General features: G+C 38.0%; 1 protein-coding gene, 1 long non-coding RNA gene and 1 pseudogene across 8 annotated transcripts in view; 2 read left to right on the top strand and 1 right to left on the bottom strand.

Moving 5' to 3' along the window:
• SPAG6 (sperm associated antigen 6) overlaps positions 1 to 13,728 on the top strand; it is a 66,539-nt gene extending 52,811 nt beyond the window's left edge. For 2 of the 4 annotated variants that reach the window (XM_072825400.1, XM_072825401.1), the window contains 3 exons: positions 4,691 to 4,807; positions 8,719 to 8,864; positions 12,730 to 13,728. In XM_072825400.1, the coding sequence (XP_072681501.1) occupies positions 4,691 to 4,807; positions 8,719 to 8,864; positions 12,730 to 12,799 (333 nt within the window). In that variant the 3' untranslated portion in view covers positions 12,800 to 13,728. The remainder of the gene's footprint in view (positions 1 to 4,690; positions 4,808 to 8,718; positions 8,865 to 12,729) is intronic. The other 2 variants (XM_072825402.1, XM_072825403.1) reach the window with 2 other exon arrangements.
• Positions 2,258 to 4,586, top strand: LOC140633201 (large ribosomal subunit protein uL1 pseudogene; annotated as a pseudogene).
• The window catches only part of LOC140633202 (uncharacterized), a 27,171-nt gene continuing 11,103 nt past the window's right edge, over positions 7,355 to 23,422 (bottom strand). For 3 of the 4 annotated variants that reach the window (XR_012030832.1, XR_012030830.1, XR_012030833.1), the window contains 3 exons: positions 23,222 to 23,348; positions 22,761 to 22,952; positions 7,355 to 7,934 (listed from right to left, as the gene is read on the bottom strand). This is a non-coding gene — a long non-coding RNA (uncharacterized lncRNA). The remainder of the gene's footprint in view (positions 7,935 to 22,760; positions 22,953 to 23,221; positions 23,349 to 23,422) is intronic. The other variant, XR_012030831.1, reaches the window with a different exon arrangement.

Genomic DNA, 23,422 nt, shown 5'->3' with positions numbered 1-23,422 from the left:
TTAATTAATTGAATTTAGATTTAAAAACCAAACAGGCTAACATAAATAGCATTTTAAATAAATCTATCATATTTTTTCTTTTTCTTTTTTTTTAAGATTTTTTAGGGATGTCTGAGTGGCTCAGCAATTGAGCGTCTGCCTTTGGCTCAGGGCATGTTCCTGGAGTCCCAAGATCGAGTCCTGCATTGGGCTTTCTGCATGGAGCCTGCTTCTCCCTCTGCTTGTGTCTCTGCCTCTCTCATGAATAAATTAATAAATAATCTTATTTATTTATTCACGAGAGACACACAGAGAGAGAGCCACCCAGGTGTCTCAAAATCTATCATATTTTCATATGCTAGTAATGAACAATTCAAACATGGCTTGCTTAGTCGATGGAGCATGCAGCTCTTGATCTCATAGTCATGAGTTCAAGTTCCATAAACTTAAAAGAAATAAATACGAAATTAAGACAATAGTTTCATTCATAGTAGCATCAAAAAGAATACTTAGGAATAAATTTAATAAGAAAAGTATATATTTGTACACTGAAAACTACAAAACGTTGCTGAAAAAAATTAAAGAAGGTGTGAATAAATGGAGAGACACTGTATTTATGGACTGGAAGATTCAATATTGTTAAGATGGCAGTACTTCTTCCCAAATTGATCTCTATATTCTTTTTTTTTTTGATCTCTATATTCAATACAATATTTATCATAATCCCACCTGGCTTCCCTCCTCCCCAGATTTTGAGAAGCTGATTCTAAAATTCAGATGGAAATGACAAGGACTCAGATTAGCCAAAATAATCTTGTAAAAGGACTTAATGCTGCTCATTTTTAAAACTTACTACAAAGCTACAGCTATCAGATAAGATAGTGTGGTACTTGCTTACATAAAGACATCTAAATCAATGTGATTGAATTTTGAAAATTCAATTTTCTGATTTTTCACAAAGGTTCCAAGGCAATTTAAAAGGAAAAGGAAAAAAAATAATAAAAGGAAAAGGATAGTCTTTTCAGTAAATGGCACTGAGATAATTATTATATCCTCAAACAAAAATATCAATTTGGGCCGTTATCTCATACCATACATTAAATCAACTAAAAATGGGTCAGAGATCTAAATATAAGAGTTAAGACTACAAAACTCTTAGAAGAAAATACAGAAATCTTTGAAACCTTGGATTAGACATTAATTTCTTAGAAATGACAAAGCACAAGTGATAAACAAAAGTATTCATAAGTTGGATTTCATCAAAATTAAAAGCTCATATGCTTTAAAAGACATCATTAAAATAAAAAGACAAGCCACAGACTTGAAAAAATTATTTGCAAATAACATATTCAAGAAAGGACTTATATTCAAAACATATAAAGAGCTCCTACAACTCAATAGTATGAAGATGAATAGTCCAATTAAACAGTGGGCAAAAGATTTGAATAAGCATTTCACCAACAAATAATCAGTGCATGAAAAAATATTCAACATCTTTAGTCACTAGGGAAATGCAAATCAAAACCATAATGAGATACAATATCACACCCACAAGAATGGCTACAATTAGGAAGACAGTAACAAGTGTTGATCATCATATGGAGAATCTTGAACATTTTTACATTACTGGTAGAAATGTAAAATATTGCAGTCAGGCTGAAAACCAGTTTGGTAGTTTCTCAAAACAGTAGACATAAATTTACCATCATCACCCAACAGCTTCACTCCTAGGTATCTTCCCAAGAGAAATGAAAACATCTGTCTACACAAAGACTTGTATATGAATCTCAAAAGCAGCATTATTCATAATCACCAAAAGTGAAAACAACCCAAATGTCTATCAGCTGGTGAATGGATAAATAAAATGTGACAAATCTGTATGATGGAATATATTCTCTGACAATGAAAGGCTCGAAGCACTGACACATCCTATAACATAGATGAACCCCCAAAACATTATACTTAGTGAAAGAAGCCAGACTCAAGAGTTCACATATTGTATGATTCCACCTACTTGAATTGTCCAGAAAAGTAAAATTTATAGAGACAGAAAGTGGGTTGGTAATTGTCCAGGGCTGGTAGGGGAGTGGCTACTAATGGAATGAGGTTCTTTACTGGAATGATGAAGATGTTCTAAAATTAGGTTGTGATGATGGTTGCACAACTCTGTAAATTCACTAAAAGTCCATTGAACAGTGCGCTTAAAATGAGTGAATTTATAGTATCTAAATTATATCTCAATAAGGTTATTAAAAAATCTTAAGCTCAGAAATTGACAAGTAAATAAAATCTTAATTAACTACTATACTAATATTTCTTTCACGTTGGGAAATATAACTGATTATTAATCGCGACATACATTCCTATCTAGAAGTACCTAGAGTCATAGGTATATTTCTTGACAAAGGATAGTAAAGCTCAGTGAATTTTGAGGATCATTAGACTCTTTTCTAGAGTTCTTAATTAATAAATTGACAGTACATCACCATGGCACAGTGGATGTGATCTGTGCTATGCAATTAGTAGACCTTATCATCAACAGCAGTTAAGTTAAATTTGTTGACCTGCTAAGGTCACCATAATCCTAAAATGGCTCACAAAGATGTAACTAGATATGTTGGGGATTGAGAGTTTAATTCAAACTTAGGTTATACTACTTGTGGAAGAAAGTCGGGCGGCATTTCTTAAATTCCTTGTTTCATTTAGTTTATGAACAATGTTTGAGGACAAATGTGTCAAGAGGTAAGTACTGCTTAGCTTGGGTCTCTAGGAAACCATGAAGCCTTTAGGGATAACACAAATGTGATGGAAGTTTTTCCTGAATCCATTTGCCAGTTGTAAAATTAATGATGTGAAAATCAAACTGCTCCTTGAAAAACAAAAGCAGCTCTTTTCCGGCTACTGCGGCACAAGCTACCATGAGCAGCAAAGTGTCCCGCGACACCCTGTATGAGGCGGTGCGGGGGGTCCTGAACGGGAACCAGCACAAGTGCCGGAAGTTTCTGGAGACCGTGGAGCTGCAGATCAGCCTGAAGAACTATGACTCTCAGAAGGACTAACGCTTCTCGGGCACCATCAGGCTTAAGTCCACCCCCTGCCCCAAGTTCTCCATGTGTGTTTGGGGGACCAGCAGCACTGTGATGGGGCCAAGGCAGTGGATATTCCCCACATGGACACTGAGGCGCTGAAGAAACTCAACAAGAATAATAAACTAGTCAAGAAGTATGATGCCTTTTTGGCTCCAGAATCTCTGATCAAGCAGATCCCACGAATCCTGGATCCAGGCCTGAATAAAGCTGGCTGAATAAAGCAAGTTCCCTTCCTTGCTGACCCACCATGAGAACATGGTGGCCAAAATGATGAAGTGAAGTCTGCCATCAAATTCCAGATGAAGAAGGTGCTATGTCTGGCAGTGGCTGTTGGCCACGTGAAGATGACAGGCGATGAGCTCGTGCACAACATCCACTGAGCTGTCAATTTCCTAGTGTCCTCGCTCAAGAAGAATTGGATCAATGTCCGGACTTTATGCATCAAGAGCACCATGGGCAAGCCCCAGCACCCTTACTAAGACAGTTTAATAAATCCTAGTGCTACCGTTAAAAAAAAAAAGAAAGAAAAACAAAAGCAAAAATAAAACCAAAAAAATCCCCAAATCCTCCTTGACATTTCAAAAAGCACTGCTAACTATTCAATAGCAAGATCCCAGAAGACCAGGTAGGCTAAGGCCTGAGAGAGATTCAGAGAATCTGAGTGATCAGAGGAAAGAATGCACTGACGCACAAAACCACATACAAGCCGGTGTGGAATTCCAGTGGAAAATCCACAGACAAATCCAAGCGTGAAGCCTTCCGAAGTGAAGAGGGCAGGCTTTATTTAATACAACGATCACGACCAGCTGTGGCCTGTTGTTCTGCTTGTGGGGGCTGCGCTCCCTGTTGCTGACGGAGCTTTCCTATACGCTCAAGTAGACCTCTGCTCTTTTCTACCTGTGGATGGGGTGGTTTCTCCCCATGAGCTACCACAGCGTTATCTGCGAATGTTCACTGCATCATGCATATGATAGAATCTTCCTGACTATATACCTATAAGCCATGAGACCTTTTAGAGAATGTTTGATAATGACTTTCTACAATAAACTATTTTCTATTTGTTGATTAGGGAGGAGGACCTCTTGGTTATCTCACAGTTTAATATGTACGAATTTTGACACTAATAAAATATAATACATATTAATTTACAGTCTATAGCTTTTTGCTTTTCAATTTTACTTTCCTCATGGGTTATTTTAAGGCATCAGTAATACATTTTAAAATGTAACATGATACAACTGGCAGGATATTCTATGATAAAACCAACGCCCTATAGAAGTTTTTTTGACAACTATCTTTTTTTTTTTTAAGATTTTATTTATTTATTCATAGAGACACACAGAGAGAGATGGGCAGAGGCACAGGCAGAGGGAGAAGCAGGCTCCATGCAGGGAGCCTGACGTGGGACTCGATCCAGGGTCCCCAGGATCAAACCCTGGGCTGCAGGCGGCGCCAAACCGCTGCTCCACGTGGGCTGCCCTTTTGACAACTATCTTAAACAATGAAACTGCAGATTAGACCTGGAAATTCATTTCATTTTCAAATTCTAGGAATATGAGGTATGAATTTTGGTCAAGCTTTGATTACTACTTTGGTCTGTATTTTACTTTGTATTTCAATAGAGTAAAAAAGCCATCAAGAATATCCTACAAAAATGCACCTATCTACCAGCCCTTGAGCCATTTCTGTATGATGCACCTCCCAATATTCTGAAGCATGTGGTTGGACAGTTCAGTAAGGTAAGGCATGCTCTCTTTTCTGGAAGTGAGGGAAGAAAACTTAAATGACTTGTTAACTTTTTTCTGGTGGGTCAATGTCTTCTGAAAGATGGGGGCAGGCTTTACTTTTTAATTCTCACTGACTGTAGTAACAGGAGGGGTAACATAGGTTAATAAAATTAACATAAGTTAATAAAATTCACATATAAATAATTCACATTTCCTTCTTCCTCACTTTCTTCACGGCCTCTGTACTGGCTTTTTCAGTGATCTTGGGGAGTAAATAGTATGCCAATATATAAACACCTCATAATACAGATAATTTATATTGATAGTAATTTAGTAATTATCCTGGTATATGTTGGTCTCACTCATCTGGGAACACTGCAAATATCTTGTAAAGAGAGCAGCCCAGTGGCTCAGCGGTTTAGCGCCGCCTTTGGCCCAGGGCCTGATCCTGGAGACCCAGGATCAAGTCCCACCTCAGGCTCCCTGCATGGAGCCTGCTTCTCCCTCTGCCTGTGTCTCTGCTTGTGTCTCTGCTTGTGTGTGTGTGTGTGTGTGTTTCTCATGAATAAATAAATTAAAAAAATTTTTTAAAAAAGGATCTTGTAAAGAAAACTAAAAAGCTGCCTGAGTCATTTATGACAAAGTCCGTGCAGTTTACTGGAGATGCTTTCAGACAGTCATTTGGAGTTTATTGAATTATTTTATGAACAGTTTTAACAAATATAGCCATCATACTTCTTAGTCATTGCAGATTAAAAGTAGTAAGGTAGAAAGGTCAAGCTGCTAGATGTAGGCTTAGCCAGCAGGATCAACTATTGATAGCAAAGGCTGAGAAAGAATGAGTGGATCTGCACAGCCATCAATGGCCAGGGGGACAACCCTGAGCTATAAAGAACTGGTTAAATTGTGATCAGGAGATTTGATTTAAGAAAATGGGGTCTTTGGAAGTAGCATACCATAGTGGGTTATGAGCTCAGGCTCAGGCTCTGGAGTTAGGGTGTCTGGATTTCCCATTTGCCAGTTGTTATATCTTTAGCAAAGTCTTGATGTCTCTGAACCTCAGTATGGTTATGAGGGTAATGAGAGTTCCTATTTTATAAGGTCACTGTAAAGATTAAATGAGATGTTATATGTAAACAGGTTTACATATAACAATAGGTAATGGCAATAAACATTAGTTTAATGCCGGGCACATATTAAGCATTCAAACCTCCTCCCCGCACTGAGAAACCCAAAATGTTGCTTTTAAGAAATAAAGCATAGAAGTGGTTAAGGTTGACTCTTAAAGAATTAATGGAAATGAATGTGAGGGGCACATATTCATGTGAATAGTTAGGTATAACGCTATATAAAGGAGTTAACATTATTTGTATACTATATTTCTACAATGAACAAAAACTATATAGTGTTACAACTTTTATATTAGGCCCTGCAACAGGTCTAGTTTCAGGTACACATCTGAAAGATGCTACTATCTACTAACAGGCTTCAGTTCTGTCTTCCATGATCTCTAACAGCTTGGGTGACCCTCAAGCACCATAGTCACTGGATAGCAGAAGGTTTTACATTGCTGAGGCTGCCTCAGGATATGGTTCTGGGTATTAGACACTTAGGTTCTGTTGTCCCCTTCTAGGAAAATAATCAAACCTTTTCCCCCTTTGGGTACTAGGTAAGAAAGTGATCAGCCAGTTTGATCGACTAAAAGGGGGAGGGAGTAAGTTGCTGAGTGGCTCATCTACGGAGTCATCAGCTCTTGAAAATGAGTAGCTGACATTATTTCTGAAAGTTTTATTTTATGGTCTCATCTTTTAGGCTACCGAGTGAGGTATTCTAGTTTTATTGAACTTACTATGAAAATGAACACTAACCTGAACTGAGTTTAAAATAAGTCATTAGAGTAAACCAGTGGGATTTGTGGAAGTTAGCCAGCCAAGATAAAATAAAGACAGTACCACATATCATATCCTCTTAGAAATGTGCCTTTGGGAATATTTGCTTTGGGCAGAATTTTGTGTTTTCTTAATCTAAGGATACCAGAGCACTAGAAGGAGATGAGAAAGCAAGGCAGAAGGTAAAAAAGACATTAATTTAGTGTGGCTGGGGTCTGAGACAGGAGGTAATGAAAACTCTCCAGGCCAAACAAGATATTTAAAACAGACGTAGCTGTAGGCTATTTCATTTTTTAGAAATACACACTAGTATCATCTTTTTATTTTATTTTATTTTTTTTTAGAGCGAGCACAAGTGGACCTGAGCCTAAGGGGGCTGGGGAGGGGCAGAGGGAGAGAGAGAATCTTAGCCAGGCTCTATGCTGAGAGGAGAGCCCCATGCTGGGCTTGATCTCACAACCCTGAGATCATGACCTGAGCCAAAATCAAGAGTTGGAGACTTACTGACTGAGCCCAGGTACTCCACTAGTGTCATCTTTTATTGTCCACTGATGTGTATTATCATTCTGTCAGCAAGATCCTTTTGTAATTTTAAGTATTTGTTAAATGCCTACATGTACCCAGTACTCTGTTAAACACTGGAGGATAGACAAAAAAGAATGAGACAAAGTTCTTCTTCAAGGAACTTTATAACCTACCTGGGAGACCAGACAAAACAATTAGAAAATGCTTCAGTGTGCTGGATTTCATAGTAGACCTTTTTTTTTTTTTTTTTTTAAGAAGGAATAAATGAATGCAGTCTGAAGTATTCAGAGAGGACTTCAATGCAGGAAGTACAAGGGAATACAGCTGGTCGTGTAAGAAAGAGAGAGAATGGAGGGGAAAAGAAAGGGTGTTTCTGTCAGAGAGCATAGCAATGACTACAGAAGGGAGCAGCGATTCCCATAATGCAAACCCACCCTCTCTCCAGGACCTTTCTTGTCTGGCCAGTCATTGTTGTCTTGCATAATTTATTTCTTCATCTCCATTGACTCCTTCATCTCAACACATGAACATCCACTGTCAAATCCAGCGACTTTTTAAAGTTTTCATTGGTTGCTTCTCAAAATCTTCTCTTGGATTTGTTGATTCCTTTACTTTTTTGATTTTTCTTGTCTTTGTATCATCTCCTCAATTTTCTTTCTCTGCTACTCTTTAGTATGTCCATTCATTTGTTAAACATTTGTTGAACATCTTTTAGGCACCAAGCACTAGAGAAATAAATGAATGAGTAAATGAACGAGTGAATATATCATTTGTCTTCAATGGCATTTATTTGTGACAGACATAGCAGCTGATAGTTAAAATATTATGTGGCAAGTGCACTGGCAGTGGTTCAACAGAATGCTACAAGAGAAGAAAAGTCATCTACTTCATCCCGGGATAAGAGGGAAGGAGTGTCCCAAAGAAAGTTTCTTAAAGGAAGGGATACTTGAGCTGAATCTTCAAAGATGAATAAGAGCCAAATAAATGTGGGGAGAAGTGTGAAGAGTGGAAGGGCATTCTGGGAAGAGGAAAGAGCAAAGGCAAAGGCAAGAAATGGCCCTGCATGTATCTGTTGAGCTTACTGAAGTGAAATTTAGCCTACAGACTGGTAGGGGGAAGAAAGCTGGAGAGAGATTTAGGACCCGAGTCACAAAAGGCCCTCTGTGCCTGCTGAAGGAACTTGCCTTTGATTTTGTGGGTAGTGGAGAGACCCTGACAGAGTGTAAGCAGAGGAGGGACGCTGCTTTACTTTTACATATGTGAGTGGATCCCCATTACCTTTGCTCATGTTCATTGCCTTTATTCCATCTCCATAACATAAAAAGCAAATGTATTTTTTAAAAGGCTACATTTTACTTCTAATCATCAGCAAACTTAGGCTCATTCTGTTACAGATATATAGGACATAAATTCTCTTTTACATTTCCTCAGATATATTATTTCTTTTCACTAATAATATTCCTACTTGGAAAAGAAAAGCTGACATTTTCATGTGCTTAACTTTTCAAGGTACTGCCACATGACAGCAAAGCTCGACGACTTTTTGTAACAAGTGGTGGACTTAAAAAGATTCAAGAGATAAAAGCAGAGCCTGAATCTCTCCTTCAAGAATACATCAACAGTATTAACAACTGTTACCCAGAGGAAATAGTAAGGTGGGAAAAATGGACTTTGAGTAGTTCAAAGTTAGAGTTTTTCTGTTTTCAAATCTAGATTTTATATCCACTGTGTTAAAATGTGGTCTTTAAAATACTACATAAGACCAATGTATACCTTTACTTTTCTCTTGATATCTTTTCCCCCCTCAATTTAATAATGTTCTGATTGACACCCACATCTCCAAATCAAACTGGAATGTGATCTGAGACATATCTATACTAATCCAACACTAAAGAGTACCCAAATACAGAGAGTAAGTTAAATTAACAATCTTTAATGTTAAACTGATTTAGAAAGGGCCTACAGATTCTGATTTTCAAAGTTCCCTGCATATTATTTTTCTGCCCTAAGCTCACATTTATATTAGGAGTATTATAAATAGAAAAGAGATGTTGAATGGCAAAAAGAAAGTTACTATCTATATTACTATAAAAAAATAATGTTTGTGATCTGCAGGTGCCTCATCGTAACATAGCAGGAAGTTCTTTTGAAGATTAATTTTTTAAAATAAGGTTGATTTGCAGAGCATTAAACCTAAGCCTCGGTCTTTATAAGCCTAAAGAAGAACTATGCCACTAAACCCAAAAGAAATAAAAGCAAAGTTACCAAGAAAATATAGAATGATTTAAACAACTGAATCTTGAAAAATGCCCATAAAATATTCAGAATTAAAGACCATATTTACCTGTATTTGTCTAATCCTACATTCATTTATTTTCCCTAGTTAATTATTAGAGAATATAAATTACAGAGTTTAAATCTTGTAATTTATATAGGGTATATAAATACTTTTTCCTATTTAATATCAGTGGTCTTTAATATATATAGTAACATTCATTGTAAAAGCATAAAATAATCTTCTTTAATATTAAGGTTTGTTTTCTGTACATATATATTCTTCTAGTAAATTCTTTCCAGAGGTACAGTTCATGCACTTTTGTGAGGTTTATGAGAACTGCTTGACCAAGAGAGTTCTAATAAATTAGCTTTAAAGATATTAATATAGAATAACATATATAAGGAGTAGCATATCATAAATGTATATCTACTGTATAAAATATATATATAATATACAAAAAAGGTTATATAAAATATGTGTAAAACCAGTAAGTGAAGGAAATATGAAAATCTTTTATTGAGAAAAAAATAAAGTTAATTTGCATACATTCTTCCCTTCAGGAAGAATGCTATTTTATATAAGTTGAAAATAACTTTCAATGTAATTTTCTAACATAATAAAATTATAGAAAAAAATTTAAAAAGCCAAAGGGGCCTAAATGGAATGACCTATCAGAATTAACCGGCAGTGAGGTACTTTCTGGAATAGAAGTCTTCTTTTTACTCCTTTCTAGAATTACTTTACAGAATACTAGGGAAAAATGAAAACTCTGTCACATTAGAATTTAATCTGGTGCTTTGTCAAAATACCATTGTAAAATTTTAGCCTCACACTCTGTGATCTGGGATTTTATTTTAAAAATTGGCTAATTATCATGAAGAATTCTGATTAGCTGACTTTTCATGTTTATTATATTTTTTAAAACATTAGGTTCTATACAATTTAGAAATGTTCTATAGAAATCTTTGAAACATTATCAATGAAAATGGACAAATATAAGCTCGAAATGGTTTTATTTTTGTAATCATATAATTCTCAGGAATTACTTGGTGACATTTTAGAACTAATTATTCTTTAAAGACAGATTATCAATGAATACATTCTTTCAGCTGTTACTAGCCTAAACATTATTTCATATTGCCTTGCCGTTTTAGTAAACTTTAAAGATCTCAAATAAGGTGGTTGGTGTGATGAGCAGGAAGGGGCTCTGGACTAGAAGGCCTGAGTTCTAATCCTGGCCCATTCCACAGACAGAAGGTATTTTTGGAACTCCTCTGTCTTCTGGATCTCTGCCTAGACTATACTGAAATCAGTATAAAAAACTATTAATGAGGGATCCCTGGGTGGCGCAGCGGTTTGGCGCCTGCCTTTGGCCCAGGGCGCGATCCTGGAGACCCGGGATCGAATCCCACGTCGGGCTCCCGGTGCATGGAGCCTGCTTCTCCCTCTGCCTGTGTCTCTGCCTCTCTCTCTCTCTCTGTGACTATCATAAATTAAAAAAAAAAAAAAAAAAAAAAACTATTAATGAGCTATTTCATTTTTTATACTAAGTTTTTGAAATCTAGTAGGGATTTTATCATATACAGTTCATTTCAATTCAGATGCTAAACTTTATTAGAAATATTTTATCTGTATTTGAATTCTATAACGTTTACAGTAGATTTACAAGTTGTTCCAAAGACACCTAAAAGTTTCATCTAGGGGCACTTGGGAGGCTGGGTTAAGTGCCCAACTCTTGATTGCAGCTCAGGTTGTGATCTCAGGGTCATGAGGAGCTCTGCATGATCTAGGCATGGAGCCTGCTACAGATTCTCTCTCTCCCTCTTCCTCCCCTCCCTTAAAACCGTTTATGTGTATGGGCATGTGCACACACACTCTCTCTCTCTCTCGGAGGATTAGTTTTTACATTTTTATTACAACTAAATATAAAAATTCAGTTCCTCAGTTACACTAGCCATATTTCTAATGCTCAGCAGTCACATGTAGCTAGTGGCTACTACATGAAATAGCACAATTTCTTAAGTTTTGGTTTTTCTAAATCTACTTCTTACCATTTATAAGAAGTACCTCTCTTGTATCTCACCTATTTATCAGGCCTAGGAAGGTGAGGCCTGTTTTAAAATTTGTGACTAACTCAGAGAGAGGAACAGTTTTGACTTCCTCAGTGTAAGAGTACTTGAAAGAGACCCACTGTTGAAGGACATATTTTTCAAGGGTAGGCTGCCTTTCAAGGAGAAACATCTTTTGGGTAACTTTTTATGTATGTGTGTATGTGTCTGCTTAACTATGACTGCCTATAAATACACTATTGAGAAAATACTGTTCTGTTTTGTCCACCTCCACTTGACAAATTGTAGGATAAATTAGTGTAATATAAATTGTGAGTTTTTAAGTCAAGCACAGGTATAGCAAAGTCAAAGCAAATCTTGAACATTAGATTTTATCTGGAAAGAATACCTTAGGAAGTTTAATTATTTTGAGTGTTTTGGAAAACTTCAAATTATGCTTAGATTTTTTTATCTGTTTATTATATTCTAGAATGCCTGCCAAATTTTGACATACTTTTATGTGTATGTAATTTCTTTCCATAGATATGAAGCATCCCATAATGCATTAATCATTATATCTAATACTTCTATACTATATATTTTACAAAATGCTCAAATGATAAATATAAATTTTAGTACTTTAGATTCCCCCCAATCAATGAAAATGACTAGTTTCCTAAGTTTGTATGATGGGATATTTGCAAACCATTTATTAAATAGTTTTTTAATGTGAATTATACTCCCAGAAATTTTTGTTTTTATGGGTGACCAGATCTGATTAAGACATACAGTGAGAATAATCTGTAAGGCAATCAGAATGCAGACATCAATTAGTAATGTCTAACTTATGAAAAAACCTATTAGTTATGATCATTAAAGCAACATCAGTCATTTAACATAATAAAAATAATCTTTGTAATAAAATACTATCACTGGATCCAAATATCTAGTTTTAAAAATGCCCCTTCTGTGCCACTTCATAACCCTTACATGTCTTGCTCTTTATCTAGCACAGTCTTGTAAATTGGTGTTCTCTTCCTTGGTAGTCTCTAACCTTATGCACAAAGCTTAACTATTCAGATATTTGAGGTTTCACTATTAGAATTAATTTAGATAAATATCTTATATTGAATCTTTTGTGCCTACTGTGCTAAATCTTTTTACAAGTATCTAAAAGAAAATTTTCTTTTTCAGATATTATTCCCCTGGATATTCAGACACACTTCTGCAGAGAGTGGACAGCTATCAACCAATTACTAACTAATAAGCAGAGTTCTGTTTTTATACTCTAATTCACAACAGAGTATTTATGAATGACAGTCGTTAAAGCTCTTTCTAAATATTTGAACTAAGTACATTCTAGATTTATTCAGTGTGAAGTACCTTTGGATAATTTTTTCTAAATTTACGTAATACTTTAAGAATTAGTGGCCTGAAAGATGTGGAAATACTGGTCATTTACATAGGATTTGCTCTAAGGGCCAATTTTTAGAAGACACTAAAGGGCATTAAGGCATTTGTTGCTGTTCTGTTACCACCCCACTCCCAGTCTCAAACACTCACACTCCCATCTACATATAGGTGAAAGATGATGTTGAAAACTCTGTTATTTGACCAGTTCCTCCTAGACATAGGCAAGAAAAACTGGCCTTGCAAATTCCTCAGCAGGACATAGCAGGGAAATAGTTGAATAAGGAAACTAATGACAGAACTATAGGGCACCTGAAGAGACTCTGATGCTCTTTACATCAATGCATTCACTAAACACAGGGAAACTCTGGTAACCTGTTGAGTTCTCCTACTAATTTAGGAAGCTGTCCCTCTCCTCTTCATGCCAAATTTTCTAAGCTCTTTTCTCACCTCATTCAAACTGTTCCTTACCTATCATGGGGCTGGAGAGGGAGGAAGTCAATATTAAGCATTATTCCACTACAGACATGCTTCCCATTTCATGGAAAGGTTTCTTCTGAGTCTAGCCTTGCTCATGAATAAACCAGGAAGCAGGCAAATAAAATGGGTCCTCAGCATACCCTGTCTTCACTTCATTTCCCTGAATTTCAAAAGTCACATTTTCAGAGATTTAAGAAATAATTTTTTAAAAATACCACTAAGGTTAGACTTTACATGCATTTTCACTTAGGGGGCTGTAAAGGGGTGAGAGGGGGTTTCAATAAAATTTTAAGAAAAACAGCATTAGAATTGTCCTTTGCATTTTTCCTGTAGTGTATTTCTGACCTTGGGGAATACATGATTAGGTTTAAGGGTCTTGGTTAGTTGGCGTGTGTGTGTGTATGTGTGTGGGTGTGTGTGTGTGTCTGCCTGTCTGACTGTCTGGATTTAGAAGGACATTTCTTACAGTGCTCTTCCCTAGCAGCCTGGAGAGGAGGCAAATGATAACCAGAGAGCCTGCAGGCCACAGTGTTCCCAAACTGGCCAGCTTTCAGATTTCCTTCTTGGATTCCCCGCCCCCCCCCCAAAAAAAGAACCTACCCATCTATTTTTGGTATCTTCTGGATTCATCTCTGTCATCATTTCCTGACAGTGCATAACTTTGCTGCATCTTTTTAAATTAAATTTCATCATACCCAAGATTGTCCCATTTCTTTTTGCCTTGTATCAGCCTAGGATTACTTGGAATTTGACTTTTAATACCTCTTGGGGTCTACTTTGTTTTCTTGTAGTAATTTCTTTGATTTATTACATAAGAAAATAACTTTCATTTTCAGTTGTGGTAGCTTTCCTTTTTCTCCTTCATGCCTGCCCAGCATCTCTTCTGAACCTTTTAACAATCTGAGAAAATAAAGTTTTCATGTTTCTTCCTTAGTACCATTGTTTTAGAATGGCCATGTTGGTCATGACAAAAATTAGTCTCTCTGGAATGAAACCTCCTCAGCTGTTCTAGGAATCGTGACTTTCCTATTATTACTTCTTGTCTTTGCATGTTACTGTAGTTGAAGATTTCATTTCATCATTTCACACTTATCAAATACTATTAAAGAAATAAAATGTTTAATATTGTTTGGATGAATACTATAATTTTATCATGAAATTTGGAAAATATATGCTATGAAACATTAATATAACACACTTAAAGCAAAATTAGGCTTGCTTTATTTTTAGAAAAGTTTGTGATGTGACTTTTTTAAAAAAATCTTATCTACTTGTGCTAAAGCAAAATAGTATGTCTTATTGATGGTATTTTCTTTGATATTTTCATCCCTGCTTTGAATTTTGTCAATTCCTATTCTCCAAGCAGACCAACCCTGTCTCACTGCTCTTCTCCCCCCACTGCAGTTTATTTAAAATTCAGCTATCATTAAGATATCTCATTTAGCTTATATGAACAGCACTTTATTTTTAGGATTTCAGTTCAAGAATAGAATACTTGAAACTTATTATTGGTTGAAACATTATTCATACAGTTCACTTGTTATGAAAACAGGTGCATATAAGTGGTGCTGAAAAGAGATGTTGAAAATCTGGGTTCTAGTCATTTCTGTCACATAGTAAGGGGTTAAAATACTTGTTTGGCTTACTCATAAGATGCTCATGAATTAACCTCCAATGGTGCAGGTAAAGGTTTTGTAAACCTTTCCAGTCTGTGGAAATTGATGTATGATCTTAGGGGAATCTTGACAGCCAATAGCAGATCAAACATTTTGGCTGGCAAATGGGCACACCGGGCCCCATCCTCTTAGGTAAGTGGAGTTGATACTAGATGATTATATAAAGAAAAGCTACATTGCCTGTCCTCATGGAGTTTTCTAATAAAAACACATTTGCCCACACGCAGAGAGTAAAATAGGCACGAGACACTGAACACAAAACAGGCCTATTTCATATATAAACAAATGACAGCCTCATATTTACAGGAGGTTGTCCTGTTTTTCTGTTTTCTTTTTTTCCAAGTTTTTAATTCTAGTTGGTTTTGATCTGTTTTTCTAATCTTTTCCTTTCAAACTACCCTCTTAAATAAGAAAGGATTAAAGATTTGCTCCCTTCTAATCTTGATGTGAGGTCCTGCATAACATAAACCCTGACCTTAAATTCCTAGGTGAGATCATCTCCATTCCAAAGTGTCAAGTATAGAAACTGACCTTGAAAGAATGATTTGTCTGTTTTCAAATCGCCAACTCTTTTAAGTTAGGTGCTAGTGAATGTTGAAGCTGGTGTATTCTGTAGCTTATTTTGCCACAAAATTCACTGTATGGAAAATATTGATTTGTGGCTATTCTGCTTCAGAGATTAAAAGGATTAAATGACAGTCATAACTCTATTGCATTTAACAGTCCATTAAGGGACTGTGGACCTTTAAAATATGATTTGTCTATGCAATTATTTTTCTAGTAATATGAATACTTATTTTTTAAAGATTGATTTATTTATTTGAGAGGCAGAGAGGGGTGGTGGCTAAGGGAGAGGAGAAGAGAGAATTTTTAAGCAGACTCCTTGCTGAGCACAGAGCCCTCACAGGGCTCAATCTCACCACCCTAAGATCACAACCTGAGCCAAAACCAAGAGTTGGATGCTTAGACTGAGCCACCCAAGTGCTCCACCTTTGTTTTAAGAGGATTTCATAGGGCATAAAATTAGATAATCAGTGATATTGCTTTAAAGAATGGTAACTTTTATTGTATTTGAGTAAGCTTTTAAAAAAATTTAGGCAATATAGGAAAAGATAAAGAAAAATGCAAAACATCACTCACAGCCCAGAAAATGTCATTAAGAAGCTGACCTAATTCTAGATATCTCCCTGAGCCTTTGTACAAATAAAAAATTTTAGAAAAGTGTATTCATGCTATCCATGCTATTTTAAAATAAAAAGAAAAAGCTATAATAGCTTGTTTCACTGAAGATGGGGCTTTTTTATTTTTATTTCAGTTGGTGTAAGGAAAAGTTCTCAGTGGTAAATTAAGGACCAATATAAAATATTTATAAATGGGCTCCTTTGTTAATGATTGGCTAGTATTTGCTACAGAGATTTTGTCTTTTATATTTTTGGTCTTTTTAGGAGACATTTTATTTCATAATTTTTAAGTGATTCTATGAAACAGACCACAAGGTTTAATGTCTTTTTCTTTTCTCTTTATACATGAACCTATGACTTTGCAAATGCTATAGAGATTTTATTTTTACTTTTTATTTTTCTTAGAGTGTGTGTGTGGTAGGGGGAAGGGCAAAGGGAGAAGGAGAGAGAGAATCTTAAGCAGGCTCTGTACCCAGCACAGAGCCCAGTGTGGGCTTGATCTCATGACCCTAAGATCACGACCTCAGCTGAAATCAAGAGTTGGACATTTAACCAACTGAGCCAGGCCGGTGCCCCTAAATGCTACAGAGATTTTAAACTGAGTGCTATTTATGGGTTATCAGTTTTACAACACTTGTTCAAGAATATTATACTAAAGATATATCATTTTGCAAGGTGGGTTGGTATAGCTATTTACACATTAAATAAAGCCTATAATTTTTCCAATGTATACAGAATTGGTGGTAATGCACTCCTGCTAAAATTTATACTAAAGAATCGAATGTATACATTACTGATGGTAAGTATTTACTCAAAGTATTTTGGGATATAAAGAAGTCCAGTCCTTTGAGAACTACTGCAACCTATATTGACTTCTCTCCTTTTTGAAGTTCTGTAGCATGTATAGTTTAAAACAAATGTAATTAAAATTCCAAAGAGAATGTCATCATTCTCCCACTTTCTTTTCTTCACTAACTCAAGTCTGACCTTTTTCTTGGATGAAGTGTGCTCTTCTGTCCCCAGTGGCACTAACACTGTGATGAGCATGCAGCAGCACTAATGGCAGGCTAGCCTGAGGATCAGGGCAGCTCAGTTCTCTGTGGTCATGTCTCTTCAAGTCCTGGCACCTTGCTTTTCTGAAAGACCATCATTTAGTGCAGAAGAGCACAGACTCTAGAGTTAGAGACCCATTTTAGAATCTCAAAACTGCTATGCCCTGACTCAGTGGCTTTCAGCAAGTTACTAATAGTACCCAATTTATAGGATCCTGAGGGTTAAACAGGGTGAATGAGCACAGAGCCTGGCATGTAGTAAGCAGTGACAGCACTAACTATATGGTATCCTTGTGTAATTAGAAAAAGGTGCACAGTCCTCAAGACACTTTACTTTTATCTAGGCAGAAATTGTTGTAATACTCTGATTTTTAGACCAAGACACTTTACTGCCATCTGCTGGAAAATTCTCTTAGTAAATATGCAAATCCATGATTTCTATGATGTGAACCACATCCCCTTAGATGTGCTGGTTTCCTTGGGTAGTACACAACCTGCACAACTGTGCACATAGGTGCTCAATAGATCATATTTGCTACTCTCCTTTTCACTTTTGTATATGGGGTTTGGAAGAGAATTCCAGATAAACAATACTATTGTATGAAGCAATTGATTAAAAAAAAAATCAAGGAGTCCAAGTTAATCTCCATAAACAGTTCATGTCTATTTTGTTACAAAGCTTGGACACATTTGGGCTTACTACTTCTCTTACTTCTCACACAGAAAAGTACATTCTATAGTAAAATCTGCAATTTAAGTTAGCAGACATACTAATTCAACCATTATTCTGGCATCTATAAAAACTGAAAGACCAAACAAAGGACATATATATGCAAAATCAAAGTATGTTTTGGAATAATCCATGTAGCATTTTAATCTTGATTTTAAAAAGTGGTTTCAGAATATTACATTGTTATTGCAAGGTGGCAGATCTCTGGAAAGCAGCTCTGCCAGGGCTCTGTTCACCTTTCTTCATCCCAGAACCTGGGATGGGATATGACAGGTAACTCTCTCTTCTAGCCAAATAGCCTTTATTGAAGGGATCATTGTAGGACCTTTCTGTACACGAAAGGCAACAATATGGCTAATTTGCATACCTAGCAGTACAATCATAAAGAAGATTGACTACAGTTGGGTAAGTCAATTCTAGAACCAACAGACTGAAGGACAGTTTGGTCACTATGAGGATAGAGCCTAAAATTCTTCCCTAAGTGTATTTAGTGACTATTTCCCATGCACTTCAAGATACTGCCCCAGGCCTTTTCCTGGGTGACAAAGCATCGCAGCAAGGTGTAGGCCCCAGTGCCGGAGGCAGGAAGCCCTGCCAGATTAGTCAGCAGGCCCTGTGGTATTGGAGGGATTTGTGGGAGGAAAGGACACTGTGCAGAGTTACTGGTAACTCCAACCGGAGAACCCACAGCATAGGCTTCTGGGATTTGGGAGCATGGCCATACCATCTATAGTAAAGAACTTTACACCATTTGAAAAGATGGCCTTGACTGAGACAGAGCAACTGATTGTGCGACATTATGTAACTGCAACCAGAGATAATAGGGACTAGGTTCTAGCAGACCCAGCAGGTCATAAGTTGGGTGGACCCAGCAGCAACCTATCATAAAATGGAAATGTAAGAAACAGGATTGGGCGTGAACAGGAGGGCTAGAGTGCACAAGTAAGTTGTTCCAGTTGGTGGCCCAGATCTCCACGAATGTACTGGCATTCACAACTGTGAGTTCACAACTAGCTCACAACTATGGCTGCATGGGGGTATCTCTTATGGCTGGCTGACAGAAGAGAAAAAAGGCCACCTTTTCTTCACAGATGAGTTGGCTCAGCATAAGAGTGCAAGCCGAAAAGAGATGCTGCTACGCCACAGCCCTACATAGGGGGACCCTGAAAGAGAGTGGTGAGGGAAGGTTTCTGGCCATGTGCCTAGTTGTCTGCTTTGCATGGAAACAAGAATAGTTCCAGGTAAGAATATACACAGGGTCATAGCCAGTGGTAAATGGGGTGACAATCTGGCTAGAGGCTCAGAAGGAGAAATAATAAAATATCATGGATAAGGTGTGAACACAAAATGTGAAGAATTTTGTGTCCCAAGTTCATGCATATCAAAGTGCCACTGTCTTAAAGCCACTAAATATGTTCATGGTCCAGCCATGGACATCAGTCAGTCTCTCTCATCCCCAACTGTAGTGCTGGCACAACGGGTACTTAAGTGGAGTAGCCATGGTGATGGGCAGGCATGGTGGTTATGAACAGGGCTTCAATTTACCAAGGCTGACCCAGCCACAGCTACTGCCAAATATCCAACCTGTCAATCAGAGAAATCAATGCTGACCTCCCAATTACAGCACCATCCCACAAGGTAACCAAGCTACCATCTGGAGGTAAGCCGACTACAAGTGGACCTCTTCTACCCTGGAAGAAGCAGGTATTCATCTTGACTAAGGTTGTTATATATTTTAAGAATGAACTTTCCTTTCCTATCCACATGACCCAGCCAACAGCACCCATCTGAGGAGTAAGAATGTGTGATCTACTGACACAAGATCCCATAGAATACTGCCTTGGACCAAAGAGTACAATCTCATACTGCATAAAGCCACCAGCATGACAGAATGGTGGGATGGCCTCTTAAAGATACAGTTAAGGCTCTGGCTTGGAGATGATACATTTGAGGTTGAGATGCCACCCTAATCAGTAACTATTATGTGGTACTGTGTCCCCAGTAGGTAGAACTATGTGGGAAAGTGGGTGGCATTCCCAGTGGTACACTTGGAAGGTTTGTGCTTCATGTCCCCATTTTAGATCTGTGGGTCAGGAGGTCTCGTACCTAGGGGGATGATACTTCACTTCAGAGTCTCACTGTACTTTATTCTATAGCTGCAATTCAAGTCACTTTAGTCTCCTTAGGCCGAGACACCAGCAGGAAGTCAAGGAGTCACTAAACTAGCAGACATCATTGATCCTGATCATCAGGGGAGGGTAAAGCTCTGTTACAGAATTCAGAGAGGGAACAATTTTTGGCACACAAATGATCCAATGGAATCTCCTGATGCTCCCATCCCCAGTTTTAACAGTAAACAGACAAGAACAGAAGCCATAATCTAAGATGGGAATGGTGGAGATGAGGATTTGGGTCACCCTACCAGACAATATGCCTAGACAGCATGGATGCTAGCTGAGGCAGACCTAGAATGGGTGGTGGAGAAGTGTCAATTACTGAAGGCTTGAGATCTATTGCAGCTGTAGCAACTGTAGCTTGCCCACAAATCTTGTAAGTTTCCCCAGCAATAAAAGCCAATCAGAATCCTAGAGTTGGGATTATTAGGTGGATGAATTTACCATAAGAAACAGTTGGTGGCACAGGAAAAGATGCTCAACATCACTCCTCATCAGGGAAATGCAAATAAAAGCCACAATGAGATCTCACCTTACACCTGTCAAAATGACTAGACACAAAAGGACAAGAAATAATAAGTGTTGGTGAGGATATGGAGAAAAAGTAACTCTCATGCACTGTTGGTGGGAATGTAAACTGGTGCAGTCACTGTGAAAAACAGCATGGAGATTCCTCAAAAAATTAAAAATAGAAATACCACATGATCCAATAATTCCACTACTAGGTATTTACCCAAAGAAAATGAAAACACTAATTTGAAAAGATATATGTACCCCCATATGTTTACTGCAACATTGTTTATAACAGCCAAAATACGGAAGCAACCCGAGCACCTATCAATACATGAACGGATAAAGAAGATGCAGAGTGTGTGTGCATATACACACACACACTGGAATAATACAGTTATAAAACTGAAATCTTGCCAATTGTGCCAACATGGATGGACCTAGAGAGTATTATGCTAAGTGACACAAGACAAAGAAAAATATAATATGATTTCACTTATACAGAGAATCTAAGAAACAAATGAACAAGGAACACACACAAAAAGCAGGAACAGGCCCATAAATACAACTAATGGTTGCCAGAAGGGAGAAGAGTGTGGGGCTGTGTAAAATGGGTACTAGAGATGGGGAGGTCCAGGCTTCCAGTGATGGGATGAATAAGACACAGGGAGAAAAGCAGAGTGTACAGAATATAGTCAGGGGTGCTGTAACAGCGTGATATGGGGACAGGTGGGAGCTACACCTGTTGTGAGCACAGCATAAGGTAGAGAGGTGTGGAATCACTGTGTTGTTCACCTGCAACTAACGTAACACTGAGTGTCCACTGCACTTCAGTAAAACAAGGGAAGCAGCAGCAGCTGGGTCTGAGCAGCACAAGGGATGAACTGTAATGGACGCTCCTCTTCAAAGCTGCGAGCCCACGCACCCACAGGCCCAGGCACCCATTCCCCAGCTGCAGCTCTTTCCTAGGCAGACCTAGTTTCTGTCCTTACCACAAATATGAACTGAATTAAATCCTCAACCCACAACCTGAACGAGCCTTAATAATTTGCTAACTCTTAAAATTAACACCTTCACTTGAATCCCCCCAACACTCAAGAGCACTTAGGCAACTAGTTTAAATTGGAATCAAACCAAACCAGAACATCAGATTTTCTCAGATCTAGGCCCAAGCCACAGTTTCAGACACTGTGTGAATTTAACCCTGGCTAGCCTCTTTCTGGCCTTAGCAGCTCTTGCTGATCAGAAGCTTCTAACTTACTCAGATGGGGAAGAAAAAATTGGTTGTATTTCCAAAAGTAATTCCACACCCACACAATATCATAACCACTTCCCTTCCAAGTCACATCATATAAATAAGTGACACCTGGCTGTGGTTAATCATGTCTCGATTCTCCTCTAATTAAGCCTAACAAAGGCTCTGAATATAAGGGGTGATTTATCTTAACTTCATTTAGGATGAGCCTGCCTCACGGGTCAGGCAAATCTTTGGATTTCTCAACGAAGACCGGGGATAGGAGTGGGAGTAGGGAGGGAGTTAAAAAAAAGCAGTTTTCATGTGAAAAATTATTCTTAGTCTTCAGATTGCTGCTCACACAAGAGATACAGGTCTGGGTTTCAGCACCATGAGGTCAGGAACTCATCTTTGTATTCAACATATCGCTTAGCCTGGCTGCCTGGCACTCAGTAGATCAGTAGTCACTGCAGAGTTCCTTGGGGCCTTGATGGTGGTTGGCACCAGAGCCTTTGGCAAGGACACTCTGAAAGTAGTCTGCCCAAGCTAGAACAGGCTCTCTTCAAGCTGCACTGCCAAGGCTGCTGCCACTTGGTTTACACTGGGCATTGGAATCTGGGTATATTGTCAGCCACAGCCACTCAACTCAAGTTAGCACTGCCTGAAGCAGTTCTCCTTAGGGCTTTAACATGGTAGCCAAAAAGACCTGTTTCAAAGGAATGAGCCCACATGTAGTATAATTCTCAGTTTATTAAACTGTGCAAGCTTGAATACATACTCTGTGCATGTGAATCAACGCCGGAAACTTTGGATTTGACAGGGTCGCTGGTGCCATGCTCTGGAGGAACCGGTGGGCTTCCTGGGCCAACTCTCCCAGGGGAAGGCTTGGTGGTTTCACTCTTCCCTGGATTCCATGATGTCCTGAGTATCCTTCCAGTACATTTACACTTAGGTTCTCTCCAGTTGGTTTCTGTTATTTGCAAGCAGAAGAAAAGCACTTTAGAGGAAACCAGTGTCCTAAGCTGGTTGCTGAGAGAATGATAGTGTCACAGAAGGAAGTGGTGAGAGGTGGAAAGGAATGCTGAGTGGAGAGTTGGGGTGAAGGCTCTAAAAAGCCGTCTTTCTTCAGCTACAGGCGAGGGACTGTGCATAGACTGCTGACTGGAGCTCAGCAGAGGACTGTGAGGGGCAGAGCCCAGGAAGGGTGGGTTTTAAGTATTCATTTTAAAAGTTGAGTACCTTCTCTTCCTCTCTTTTCTGCTTAGGAATCTCTCCAACAGTTCTTCCTCCAACTACTTGTTTGGTTTTAAGATTTTATTTATTCATGAGAGACACAGAGACACAGGCAGAAGGAGAAGCAGGTTCCCTGCAGGGAGCCGGATATGGAACTCAATCCAGGACCCCGGGATCACACCCTGAGCCAAAGGCACATGATCAACC

This window comes from Canis lupus, chromosome 5, assembly GCF_048164855.1.
Source record: "Canis lupus baileyi chromosome 5, mCanLup2.hap1, whole genome shotgun sequence".
Taxonomy (NCBI): Eukaryota; Metazoa; Chordata; class Mammalia; order Carnivora; family Canidae; genus Canis; species Canis lupus.
Note: the sequence above shows the minus strand (reverse complement) of the source record. Positions and strands in the feature narration are given on the sequence as shown.